The 12,800-nt window shown below is 50.2% G+C and overlaps 5 protein-coding genes; 2 read left to right on the plus strand and 3 right to left on the minus strand.

Annotated features, from left to right (window-relative positions):
• The first annotated feature begins 76 nt into the window (after positions 1-76).
• CNAG_04861 (transglycosylase SLT domain-containing protein) lies at positions 77-2,081 on the plus strand. XM_012196866.1 has 6 exons: positions 77-768; positions 852-1,006; positions 1,072-1,274; positions 1,325-1,454; positions 1,514-1,761; positions 1,817-2,081. Exons 1-6 carry the CDS (start codon positions 325-327, stop codon positions 1,834-1,836), a joined length of 1,200 nt encoding a protein of 399 aa, XP_012052256.1. The 5' UTR covers positions 77-324; the 3' UTR covers positions 1,837-2,081.
• On the minus strand, positions 2,041-5,573 carry CNAG_04860 (hypothetical protein). XM_012196865.1 has 8 exons: positions 4,596-5,573; positions 3,946-4,540; positions 3,786-3,893; positions 3,185-3,719; positions 3,065-3,128; positions 2,877-2,992; positions 2,540-2,806; positions 2,041-2,445 (listed from the first exon to the last, which is right to left on the minus strand). Exons 1-8 carry the CDS (start codon positions 5,273-5,275, stop codon positions 2,216-2,218), a joined length of 2,595 nt encoding a protein of 864 aa, XP_012052255.1. The 5' UTR covers positions 5,276-5,573; the 3' UTR covers positions 2,041-2,215.
• A 97-nt stretch (positions 5,574-5,670) lies between these two features.
• Positions 5,671-7,999, minus strand: CNAG_04859 (rho family protein). XM_012196540.1 has 11 exons: positions 7,751-7,999; positions 7,011-7,456; positions 6,897-6,941; positions 6,791-6,818; positions 6,710-6,728; positions 6,558-6,640; positions 6,405-6,475; positions 6,310-6,348; positions 6,196-6,247; positions 5,987-6,112; positions 5,671-5,900 (listed from the first exon to the last, which is right to left on the minus strand). The coding sequence occupies exons 2-11, from the start codon at positions 7,023-7,025 to the stop codon at positions 5,758-5,760; spliced, it is 621 nt and encodes a 206-aa protein (XP_012051930.1). The 5' UTR covers positions 7,026-7,456; positions 7,751-7,999; the 3' UTR covers positions 5,671-5,757.
• CNAG_04858 (hypothetical protein) lies at positions 7,451-9,301 on the plus strand. Its single transcript, XM_012196864.1, has 3 exons — positions 7,451-7,774; positions 7,897-8,107; positions 8,168-9,301. Exons 1-3 carry the CDS (start codon positions 7,646-7,648, stop codon positions 8,197-8,199), a joined length of 372 nt encoding a protein of 123 aa, XP_012052254.1. The 5' UTR covers positions 7,451-7,645; the 3' UTR covers positions 8,200-9,301.
• On the minus strand, positions 8,032-10,538 carry CNAG_04857 (hypothetical protein). XM_012196863.1 has 5 exons: positions 9,573-10,538; positions 9,316-9,522; positions 9,071-9,264; positions 8,154-9,018; positions 8,032-8,091 (listed from the first exon to the last, which is right to left on the minus strand). Exons 1-4 carry the CDS (start codon positions 10,233-10,235, stop codon positions 8,478-8,480), a joined length of 1,605 nt encoding a protein of 534 aa, XP_012052253.1. The 5' UTR covers positions 10,236-10,538; the 3' UTR covers positions 8,032-8,091; positions 8,154-8,477.
• Between the last annotated feature and the right edge of the window lie 2,262 nt (positions 10,539-12,800).

Consider the following 12,800-nt stretch of genomic DNA (forward strand, 5'->3'; position numbering starts at 1 on the left):
TAGCACTGACGCGACTGAGTTTTCACCCTGTGTTCCTGAGTGTTTGTAGTGCTTGGCGAATGACTTTTGTAATGCGGGTTAGAAGAGGTGTAATATGCGGGAGTATATTTTGTAATGCGTTTCAGGTTGAATCAGCGGCCGCACTGACTGGCCTCCTTTCTGCCCTGTGTCATCTGCCCGCCCCATCACCATCAAAAAGAGGCTGCTGTCTTTTCTCTTTCCCGTTTCCCTCTTTTTCCGCACGCCCCGCTTACTCACCGCACAAACTACAGTCACTCTTTAGCACCACTTTCTTTCCACCATCGACGACTCCATCCACTAAAAATGTTCGCCAACTCCCTTCCCTTCATTACCGCCCTCCTCCCCCTTCTCGCACTCACAACCCAGGCGGCCGCCGCCCACTCCAATCAGCCGCCTCATCTTCGCCACAAGCGGATCCTTCACCACCGCCGCGACATTGAGAACAAACATCCCCATGTCGGCAGGGCTCAGCTCCCTCCCAGGTCAAACGCCGGCCACGCAGATGCCAAGAAGCTCATCAAAAAGAGCGTCAAGAAGCGCGGCCAAACCTGTCGAACTCGCGGTTCCTCGTACTCCACGTCTTCAAACGATGATGTTGCTGCTGCCCAGACTTTGTCCTCTTCTTCATACGCCGAGCCTGCATCTTCTAGCTCTGCCTGGTCTGATGACTCCTCTTCTTCCTCTGATGTTGCTGCCGCCACTCCCGTCGCGGCCACTTTGAGCAATGAGCAAGCTTGGGCTCCCCAGGTATGTTTGATCCGAGCCTTCCTTTGACATCACATCCCTCCTCTTCCGTCCTTGTCCGCAGTCCGTACTGACACCATTCAAAGATTACCTCGTCTTCCGATGACTGGTCTGCGAGCACCATTGCCGACAGCTGGTCTTCCAGTGCCACTTCCTCTTCTGCTTGGACTCAGCCCACCTCTTCCAACAGCGGTTCTAGCTCTGGGTCTTCCAGCTCCGGTCTTCTTAGCATCACTGACTCGTAAGTCTACTTTAAGACTTTGTCCATCCATTTATAATCGAATTTGCTAACTTGCTGCCACGTAGTGTTTGTGGCTACTCCAACCCTGATGCCGACAGCCCTAACGGTTCTGAAGACTGGCTCAACTGTGGTCTCGACGGTGCCGGCTGGACTCCTCCCATGGTCACTGTTGATGAGCTCATCGCGGCTGAACTTACTACCGACGGTGTCTTCTCTCCTTGCGCCGACTACATCGATTTGTTCAATCAATACGCTGATCAGTATGGCCGTAAGTACTGTTGTCCATTGATTATGATTCGTGCTGAACACTTTTGATAGTCAAGGGCATTATGCTTGCCTCTTTCGCTATGCAAGAATCCACCTGTAACCCTTCCGTTACCGGCGGTAACGGTGAGGCTGGTCTCATGCAACTCGCTTCCGAAAACTGTGGTGGCGCTCCCAACGGAAAGTGAGTCAATCCTCTTTCTGTATTTACATTGTTCAGCATTTTAAACATCTTTTCCTTAGCTGTTACGATGTCAACTTTAACATTCAACGCGCTGCCGAGCTCTTCTCTGGCCTCATCAGCTCTAACGGCGGCAACGTCCTTTTGGCCATCGGTTCTTACAACGGCTGGTACTCTGGTTTAACCTATGCTTCTGGTACAGCTGCTGCTAGCCGGGGTCAGTGCAGTGCGCAGAACAATCTTGATTATATTCATCAATTCTGTAATGGATGGATGCAGAACAAGGGTGGCTACACCTTGGGTACTTATTGTGAGTATCCCTTCTCTCACATAGCGGTGTGCATAATTGACCTTTTGGCTTTAAGTCAACCTCAAGAGTTGTTAAATGTGTTTCTCATAAGTGGTTTGATTAAGCTACATACATCAAGGACTGTATTCTATCTGTTTTCATGTTTTCTCATTTTTCTTCTCCCTGACATGACGCCACGCTTGATGCCTGGAGAAATGACTGTTTTCACGTTATCATATATCACTTCTGCCCCCTCATGCAAGTTTTCTTATCTGTACCTCTTTTTTACCTGTGGTAAAGTTGCTCTATATCCATGCATCTGGTTTGCCAACCTTTTTTTGGAATTACACCAACTATATATTGTGGTGGAAATTGTACAATGCATTGGATGATGCTGCCACGAGTCCAGCTCGGATATCTAATGATGGTTTGTTTACTATATGCACTCCCCTCCATCTCCTTCTACGTTCTATGTTTAATCATTATACCTATCTTTTACAGGATCCCAATCTCTCTCCCACACCGCCTTTCTTGGCCACCTCATCTCAAACCACTCATTCATCAAGCCTCTGACTTCATCATAATCAGACTCAATATCATCGTTCATACCCAAGATTGACACTTTGGGATCGCCTTGAATCATCCTGAAAACTCTTCGGGCGTGTTCGGCAGATTTCATCATGTGGAAATGAGACACAGATTTGGCTAAATCAATTTCATCATCAGTCCTCTTCCTTCCTTCTTGCAACAAGTCCAAGAAAAAAAGATGGAGGGGGAAACATTGGGATTGGGAACTCACCATCAAGGTACAGATAACGAGAAAGGAGCCTCATACAATACTGTCGAATATCAACTTGCTCACCGGGAAGAGCGGTGGTAGACAAGATATTCGCAAGCGAGAAATCGGCTTCATGCCATGTAGGCGTGAGAGGAAGGTGGGGCGGAGGCAAGAATTTCGGGTAGGCGTCGCCGGGACCAAGTTCGGGAGCGGTGATCGTTGTTTCTTTAGGAGGGAAGAAGGCGTTGAGGCCAAGGGTGCCGGACGCTGTTACGAGGGCCATGATCACTAGAGAAGATAATGTTGTGTTGAGCAAAAGTAGGGGAATGGAAGAGGCGGAGGGAAGAAAGAGACTTACTGCAGTCACCACATTCGGGATATTGGAAAGTCAAACGCTTCATCATATCACTCGACAAGACGTCCTCCTCTCGAGTCCAGAAAAGGCCGAAGCATCGGTTGAGATCGATTATGCACCTGTTAATGAAGAGTCAGATTCCCAAGTTGGACAAAAAGAAAAAAAGAAAAAAAGAAAAACTTGAAACGTACCTATCGTTTTGGGCAGGGTCTTCACCGCTTCTGAGCAAGGGAGGCATAATACCGTCCATCGAGGCTATCACCAAGTAAGCCGAAAGTACAAAAAAAAAAGAAAAAGAAAAGAAAACTTGCAGAAAAGGAATTCTGTAGCCTTTGGCGCTTCCCACCCAGCCTGGCGAAACACCCTTTGCATCCTTCCCGGCTCCAGAGTCCACCTTTCCCCTCTATGCACCTCAATCTTGACCACATCATCATCATTTTCTGTGAAGCCAAACAGGTTCTTGATGGCTCTACGGGTATCATTGTCCCAGTGGTCTTGGGACCCGCCGAGGGTGCCCATATTGGCTACAGTCCAAGTCCAGAGGAGAGCTTCTCGCCATCTCTCCACACGGAGAGAAGTGAGTAGCCATTGCATCTGCACATCACCTTCCCCAATCTTCATTTCCCTAAACCTCCTCGTGCTGCTTTCCGTCAAAGCTTCTTGGAACATCAAGCTCGCCTCATGATGAAGACCGCGGGTGATGACCTTGGGTACGTGGGCAAAGTACGGCCGAAGGCGACGGGGGAATCGTCGAGAGAGAAGGGCATTGGCGTGGTAGAGACCGCCCATCTCTCCGGGATCGTTGATATGGTTCTTCTCGACGTCGGGCTTGACTTGTTGGTTATACTATATAGCCATGTCAGTTGGATAGTTTGTGAGGAAAAGCTGTTGCTTTTTTTTTTTTTTACTTACGCCGTGCTCGAATCGGATGACGGAGCCGTAGAGAGGAGAGTGAAAGTCGGAGACGGCGTGGGGACGGAGCAAGAAAAAGTCGTCGTTCAATGCGATGATGGCGTCGGCCTACAAGACTTCATCAGTACGATTCATCCATCATTCATTCGGGTTGACATACCAATCCAGGCAACCATCCGATCCTACTCTCAATCGCCATCGAGTTGAAGCTCGGCAACGCCTTCTTCTTCCATTCATTTTCCCTCCATTCCCTTTCTCCCATAAGTTCCTGGCGTCCATCCCGATCAACTGACGGAATGTGGAAAACTTCCCAGTGAGAAGCGTACCTCAAGGTGGGATACGACGCCTCGGCATAATGTTGTCTTATTTCGCCCGCTTTGCTGACAGAGTAAGGATGGAACGGGTGTGAAGGGTCGGACGGGTCACGACGGGAGAAATCGAGCCAGGTGGGTGTCTGGAGAATACGCCATTCAGATTGGAGGTGGCTGGCCAAGGTGGGGGAGATGGATTCTGGAGTGACCCGTTCCGTCAGGTTGGCGAGGGACGCGGGAGCTCCGGGAAGCTCTCGCGGGTGACGCCTGCCTTTGCTCTTTGAAGCGGCCACTTCGAGGTCAGGAATGATCGAAGAAGGGACTAATTCTAAATCTTCGGGGTAATTGAAGGGATAGTCCGCAAGGATGAGGTGGAAAGTACGCAGATGGCCGGGGAGAGCGTCGAGGACAGACCTCATGGAGTGGACCAGCTCGTTTTGCTCGCTGCGCCAGGTTAGTGTTGCTGCCGTTGACGACAACAGCCAGAAATTCAACTCACCGGTAATGGCGCTCTGGCGAGTTGACGTTTTCTTTTTCTCTCCATTCCACCATACTATCTCTCCAGCGATGATCGGATCCATTCACCCAGAGCCAGGTCGCGTCAAGAGTCTCTTCCTCGCCCATCTCCTTTGCACCGCAGAGCGTCTCTCCTTCTGCAAACCACTGTTCCAGGCATTGCGGCGGAAGGAAGCGGGTGGGCCGCAGGCGGGGGAAAGGGGGCTCGGGAGCTGGCAGGGGATGGTATGCGCGCCAACGGGGGTCGACCGAGTCGAGACGGTCGTCGCCGAGCCGCTGTGCGGGGGGCGGAAATGTGGTGGAGAGAAAGTGCTCCTCCGCCTTGGGCTTGGCGAGCTTGGCGAAGGGGGAGGAGAGGGGGAAGAGGAAGTGATGTATGAGCCAGAGGGCGAGCGTCCAGAGGAAGACGGGGGTGAGCGTGCGGGGGGTGATGTGCGGCCGGATGTGGCGCGAGAGGGCGCTGCGGATCTTGCGGGAGGGGGAGCGGGGGGGCACGTGCGGGCCGTCGAGGAGGCTCTCCAGGCGGGATGGCGACGGCGACCGGCGGCCGTGGGAGCCAGCAGCGGCGTGGAAGCGCGGCGAGCTCGGGCTGAGGGAGGAGGAGTATGAGTCGTACGACTGGGCGGGCGGGCGCGACGGGGGCGACAGCGCGGTCGATGGCATTTTCGGGCGGGGCGCGGTGGCGATCGACGTCGAGAAGAATGTAAAAGAGGATTGTACGCAGGTCGTGTGGGCGGTCGTGTGAGGGGTCGTGGGAACGCAGATGGGGGCACGCTGCGGCGAAGAGAACGCTGCGGGTTAGTCACTCGCGGGCGACGGTCGCTGGTGGCTGGCTGCTACTGGGTGGGCAGCGCTGGACGTCAATTGCAGCCGAGAAGCGACCGACGGTGGCTGAGACTCAGCACTGAAAAATATCTGCCTGCGAGTACGACTCCTCCAAGCAGAACAACACAGGCCGAAAAAAGGGACACGCTTACATGCATAATTGATAAAATCGCACATTTCCCTCAGCCGCGCCCCGCAGTGCTCGGCATATTCGGCACAACACTTTTTTCACAGTCGGCATTCACCGCGCACAGTCCATCACACATCAACAATTATACACAACTGTATTAAAAAAGCCCATTATTTATTAGAAAGATACCTTATAAGATGATACACTTCTCCTTCCAGCTGTCGCCCCTCATCCGTCCCCCAGAACCACCTCCCCTTGCCCGGCTCCCGACTGCCACCCGCGCGGCCTCGTAAATTGCCTCCTGTACCCCCCGATTATGCTTGGCCGAGCACTCTGCACAGGACACAGGGTATCAGCCGTCACCGCACTTTTTTCTTTGTATCTGCCCTTTCTTACGGAAAGGTAACGAGAAAACCCACCTAGATACCGGCTCGCACGGATAGCTCGGGCGGTTGCCAGCCCCTCGTCATATGTGACTGGATGTAATGAGTATCGGCCAAGTCTTTCTTTCACCGCAGGGTCCTCCCGGAGGTCGCACTTGAGCGCTGGATTGTTGCAATTGTTAACATCTGGTCTCGCGACCATATGCGAGACACTGAGCATCGAGAAGAGAAACGTTTCGACTTACCAATAAGGATTATCTTGACTCCTGGACAAAACTGATTGACCTCGTGAATCCACTGATATAATAATTGTCAGTTATCCTTGTCAAAAACATTCAGCATATGGATCAAACACTTGCCTTTGATTCGGTATTTTCTAATGACACGGGTGAATCGACCTGCTTCCATGCATCATTAGCGTTCATCGGTTGGGTACGTATAATAGTTCACTTGCAGAGAAACAAATCATGACCACATGTGTATCAGCATATGAAAGTGAACGTAACCGATCAAAGTCTTCCTGGCCTGTAGTACAACGTTATCAGTGATCCAGACGTCCCTCTGTCGAGATTATAACGAGGTTGTTGGAAGGGAGACGGAGACGTACCGGCCGTATCCCACAGGCTCAGTTCTACCACCTGGTCGTCCACTTGGATCATCTCCACATAATTCTCAAACACCGTAGGTTCACTGTAAACACATGAGATGTCTGAGCGGATTTTCCCTCGATTGGATTAATCAGGACGAAATGCGACATACTAGGTGGTTGGGAAATATCCTATCTATACGTCAGTACACTCTTTTCCCCTTCAAACAGTAACCCTCAGATAGAGTACAAACCTTTGGTGAATACAGTCAGTAGTGATGTCTTAAAATGCAACACAACCGAAAAAAGAAGAGGTCAGCCGCCCCATTCTCATACACATGACATAGCTCGCAAACATACCTTTCCGCATGCACCATCTCCCAACACCACAAGCTTTCTATTCAACTACACCATCCACCAGATGTGATCAGCTCTTGGGAAGCCTCCATTTGATCAATACCCCTGCTTGCTTACCGGCTTAGGCGGCATCGTAAAAAAAAAAAGCCTCCTTAAAATCTCTTGAACAGAAGACAAGTTTTATCAACCGCAGTCTCCTTTCGAGGTTATTCGGCCCGATATTCCTTTTTTTTTTCACTTCAACCGCAATCCGAAAAGTATCTCCAACCCCACAGTGGACTTAAGGCAAGGCAGATGGGTAGATAAAGTAGGGTTTCAAAAGTGGGTTTGGTCGCCAGGCGAGATAAGAGAATGGGAGGTGTTGTAGAGATGATTGGATGTGCGTGGTCCACCCGTGTTATGCTAGGATGTGGATGTTGATATGTAATGAGCAACAGGATACGTCTGTTAAATCGCAGATTGGGAGACGTGCTGGAGAGGTGTATTAATGAGGGAAACAAGGGTTGTGATGCTGTTGTTGTTGTTGTTGTCGTTGTTGTTGTTTTGTATTCATCTGGCGTTCACTCGCGTCCGCGACACAATCAGCAGCTGCCCCAGCGGCTAAAATCCCAGTTCCCCTCCCACGCCTCCACGCCTCCGGCCTCCACAAATCCCGTCCCTCATACTGCACACTTACATTTCCCATTTCGTCTTTTTACACTTTTACATCCATCCAGCCCGAGGCGCAAGTCTACAACCAACCCCTCCAAGATATGTCTAATTCAAAACCATATGTGACCTCCTCCGGCACACTTGGTGCCCAGCCTCTCACACACAGGATTTCTATCAAAATATCAGACTTTGCCACTCTGGCTTACCTCTTTTTCGAGACACTCGTCAGCGTAAGTCGAGCAAAACGCCAAATACATATCTTCTATCTGTCACGCATACATATGTGATAAGGGAGGAAAGAGGACGAGGAAAAAAGAAAAAGATGGCCAATAATGACGATCATCTTGTGTAGCCAATCGTTAACCCGGCATCGTGGACCGATCCTACCGCTCGACCTAAATCAACAGGGACAGGGCGTCCAGGTGGCCCAGGCGGTGGTGGAAGCGGACCGGGAGGTGGATGGAGAGGCGGGGGCGGGGGCGGGGGCGGGGGCGGCGGTGGTGGAAGTGGAGGTGGTGGTGGTCGAGGATTCATGACTATGGGTGATCTGCGAGGAGGCGGAAGTAAGTTATAGCGCACCGCCTTTCTATACTAATCAGATTTGCTGACAAACATGTTTCAAGCCGTAGACGGATGCCGAGCAACTTGTGGCTAGATCGTATTGGTATCATGTATATGCAGTTGTATATGTCAATCTGATAGAATCAGCAAAGAAAAAAAAAAAAAGGTGTGAACAGTTCAAACAAGAGGATGATAACATGACAGGCTCCCAACGTCCCAAGATCGTAGCAATCAATACTCTGGTATCTATAGGCGTGGGCAATTCGGTACTACGTGGCACGTCATAGAGCAACTAGTACCCTTTATAGGCGTAATATCAACATGAAAAAAAAAATAGTAATCAAAACAAAATGGTCATAAGTTTTCTATATTTTAACCCCAGTAAGTGATTCGGCGCTTGCGGAATGGAGTAGCAGAGGCGTCTTCAGCAGTCACAGTGACGGGAGCCTCGTCATCGACACTGACGCTGGAAGAGGCGATCTGCTCGTCGTTTGCAGAAGATACAACAGAGGTGGGAGAGGCACTCTCTTCGACGACAGAGTAGATAGAAGAGGACGCGGTGGCCAAGGGAGTGGGTGCCTCTGAAGGGGCAGAAGAGTCGTAATCAGAGACTGCTGAAGGAGCAATCACCTCAGAGACAGAGGCAGACTCGGAGTAAGCAGAGGAGGCGGCGGTCTCTTGTGCGGCAGACTCAAATGAAGTGACGTTGGCCGCAGAGACAGAATCGGTAGCCGTAGCCGAGGTGTTGGCCATGAGCTGAGCGAGGCTGGGCAAGGCAGTCTCAGAGGCGGACAAAGACTCGCTAGCTGAAGAGCTGGCGTTGGCAGTCAGGTTGGAGGCCGAATCGGTCTGGACGGCAACGGCAGGGTCGGTCGCGGTAGCAGCGTAAATGGCAGAGCTCTGGCCAGAAGTCCTTTTTATTCCAGTTCAGTACCTGTACGTGGATAGCGAAAGAGTTCACTTACGCATCCAAGGTGGTGTCGTCGTCTTCCTCCTCGTACTCTTCACAGTCCTCCTCCTCGTCGTCGTCTTCTTGCCCGCCAGTACCGGCAGCCGACCCTCCGGAAGAAGTGGTAGGGGCAGCAGAAGTGACAGGGGACGAAGAAGTAACGGCAGCAGAAGTGCTATCCTCGTACTCGTCCTCCTCCTCGCAATCGGGCTATCAGTGGTCAGTACATGTTCCTTAAAGGCCAGGCAGAAACACACTCACGTATTCATCATCGTCATCGTCGTCTGTGTCGGAAGGACCGTTAGTGGAAGTATTAGAGCCAGCGTCGGCGGCATTAGAAGTGGGTGAGGCCTGGTTGGCTGAAGCAGAGGTAACAGCAGCACCAAGGTTCGCGGCAGGAGCGCCGGTGGAGCCAGAACCAGCGGAGATAGTTTGAGTTACAGTGACGGTAGCGTAGACAGTAGTGGCCTAATTTCCACGTAAGTTTTTACACTAAACATTGACTAATTAAAACTTACACCGTCACAGGATTCAGAAGATTCAGTTGCAGCGGCAGCCTGAACGGCACCCAAAACTGTTGTAGAGGCGGCCTGAGAGGTCACAACGGCAGGGGAAGACCCGGCCTGGACGGAAGATGCAGCGGCGATGGCGGCGGGTGCACCAGACGCAGAAGCGCCGTCTGCTCCATCCTCCTCATCCTCATCTTCCTCCTCGCAGTCCTCCTCCTCTTCTTCAGAGACAACAGCCGCAGTAGAAGCGCTAGTGGCGGCAGAGTAAGAGCTGGACACGGTGAGCGTGCTATTATCCTCGTCTTCGCAATCTTCCTCATCGTCGTCACCGTCGTTAAAGCCCTCTCCTATATAGGAAGAGTTGCCATAAGACGTGGAGTTGTCGTAAGAAGTGGAGTTGAAAGTAACATTGTAATTTGCGGCAGTAATAGTAGAGTCTGCGGCAGTGATAGTGGAGTTTGCGGCAGGGGTTTCCTCGAAGCTTGTTGCGTCGATGTCGGTGGCATTACCGATAAAGTCCGCGGAATTATCCTGACGGGAATGAAGGACGTATCGGGGGCCAGTGAGAAGGGTACCGTCGGCGGCACGACGCGTAAAGTCTACGTGGGCGACCACAGAGGTGCAGAGGGCGAGGTATGCTGCAGCAGTGACGGCGTTGGCGGCGAGCTTCATTGTGATTTTCTGTGGATGGGGTACGTGGCGAAGGCGGAAGGGGGCGGTGTAGCGGTGTAAGCGGTAGTGAAAGTGCGCTGATGGAAAGAGTGACTGTGTTGAGTGATGGAAGTGGTTTTCTGTAGCGGAGGGCCGAGCACAGCTCTAGGATGATGGCGTGGAAGATAGGAAGGAAGAGAGAAAGAAAGTGGCGAGGAGTATTTAACGAAACAACGCTCTTGGCGGGATGGGAGGGAAATGAGAAAAAGGGATCAATGCGTGACCTTTTAAAGGCTGCCTTTTGATCCATAAAATATGATTGTCCCGCATAGACACAAAACAACACGCCTACTCCCCCCTGACCCGCTCGGTCACACTTCAGGGTCCGTGCCTGTTGATTTTTTTTTTTCAGCCCCTGAGCCGTGTTTCATCCTTAACTGCAGACTGTTTAATTAAGTACCTCCATACGTATACTGTAATTGTAAACCTATCTCTTCCCAATCCCAGAGATGTCAACACATGTTATTGCTAGATAGACCGAGTTCGAATAGCACGATGAATGGCAGTTTTCCGCACGCCTCGCAACATCCACGCGACAAACGACGACACACAGAAGGAAGTAAATAAACAATGGGCGACGCGTTTGGCACCCTGAGGACCATAACGGAAAGCGCGTTTTGTCATAGTCAGTCACGTCAACGTCATTTCGGGTTACGTAAAGTATACTCGTAGTACTTCTGTTCCATCAGTTGTGGTATATCGCGACTCACAACTTTCCCATGATGACATATCGGTTCGACTGTTCACTTCCTGCCGTTTTGTCGTTCTCAAATGCCAAACGAAAGCCTCTCCTCCCGAGCTCCGAGCTCCAAGCTCCAAATGCCATCCACCAAATCCCGATCGATTAATATGACTCAACCTGACTCAATATGACTCAAGCGCAGATAACGCAGAGAGGATCGGAGAGTAATAGTCTTCCATCCGGCGATACTTTCAAACACGATTGGAATTTTACGCGGGCACCAGCAGAGAGCTGTTTGACTTACTATACGATGCGTAATACAGTGGTAGTCGAGGTAATTGTAAATCTGTCTTCTATCAGTTTTCAGCATAATACAAAGACATTCCGGAAGCTAACAAAGAACTTTTAGTCTATGGTTTTGATCGTTCGCATTTGTGTGTAGCACCCGGATCTCCAGTGGCTGCTAGGTAGCGTGTTTCTGTATCCACAAGCGCCATTCCTTTACTGACTGGCTTTTCTTCATTTCAGGTACGATCCTGTGAACTTGTGCCACTTAATTGATGACATGTATGAGCGAAGAGGAGAACAACAATGGCAATTAGCATATACAAACGCCATCTTTAACCAGGATTCAGAAGATCTATCAGAAGATGACGAAGTTGTTGCTTTGTTGGCACCATACAGGAGGGATGCTCTTACAGCGACAAGGCAGCCTAATATTCACCAGTCCGGACTGCTACTTTCCCACCACCTATCTCCACGCTGTCAAGGTGCGAGAGTCTCAGAACGAAGCTATCTCTCTATGGACGCCACTGCAGGCCAGGCACACACCTCAATTTTGTCTTGTGTTTGATGATGTGAGCTCTAAAGACCTGCAGCGATTAATTAGGATTGACAAGCAAGAGTTCTGCCCTGGTCATTGACAAGTTTCTGGATGATGCTGCCTTTGAGCAGAATGGGAATTAAAAAACCTAAAAACCAACAAGCCCCAATGCAAATGGTGTGTTTCTGGATCAGTCAACATTGGGATTACAGTTGAAATCTTGGATAGGCAATCCAGAGTGAGTAGCAAGTGATGTTTGGTTTTCTGATACTTTCAGTAAACTGGCTTTATGCTCCCTCATAGCTGGCTTCATTGACTGCCTGCTACATAGAAAACAATACTATTGCCATATCCCACATGCACAACAAATATATGGTATGAATGGATACAGCCAGACATGCCAAAATCTGCAGGAGTACAAAATGTTGGTTTCATTGTCTGCTACCACACCAGCAGATGATTGAACTTGACTACAGAGATGATCAGCCTGTAGTCTCAGATTTACCTCTTCCTTTGTTTTTCAGTGAGAGCCTTCCCTCATTTACAGCTGGCAGCATAAGCATGTTGTTGCTAATTGAACTTTGATAGCCCAAAGGAAGAAGGCCTGCCTCCTGGACCTGCTAAGAAATGACCATGTGGGAATATGAACAGCCAGGGAAAGACAAAGCAGGAATGAAATCAAAACTGATATATCAAGGTCCCCAAATCCCTGATAGTTACCCCAACTTCAACAATCAACAATGGGAGAGAAAATCAAGAACAAATTAAGCATGTGAGTGAATTATTGCTTTTTGCATATCTCAGGCAGACACTGACTTTCTTGTCCCAGCATGAATTTCATAGTATGAAAGATAGATGAATGGCCTGATAAATAATTAATTGATGGTCATGGCAAGATTGAAGATATCAACCCAAGATTGGGTATGATGGGAGCATGGTGTATGTGAATGGCTCAAAGGCTTGTTTACACTGTCAAATGCCTGACACAAAAGTCTTCATGCAGGGAAGGTCCAGTAGCAGT

Source organism: Cryptococcus neoformans, chromosome 10, assembly GCF_000149245.1.
Source record: "Cryptococcus neoformans var. grubii H99 chromosome 10, complete sequence".
In the NCBI taxonomy this organism is placed as follows: domain Eukaryota; kingdom Fungi; phylum Basidiomycota; class Tremellomycetes; order Tremellales; family Cryptococcaceae; genus Cryptococcus; species Cryptococcus neoformans.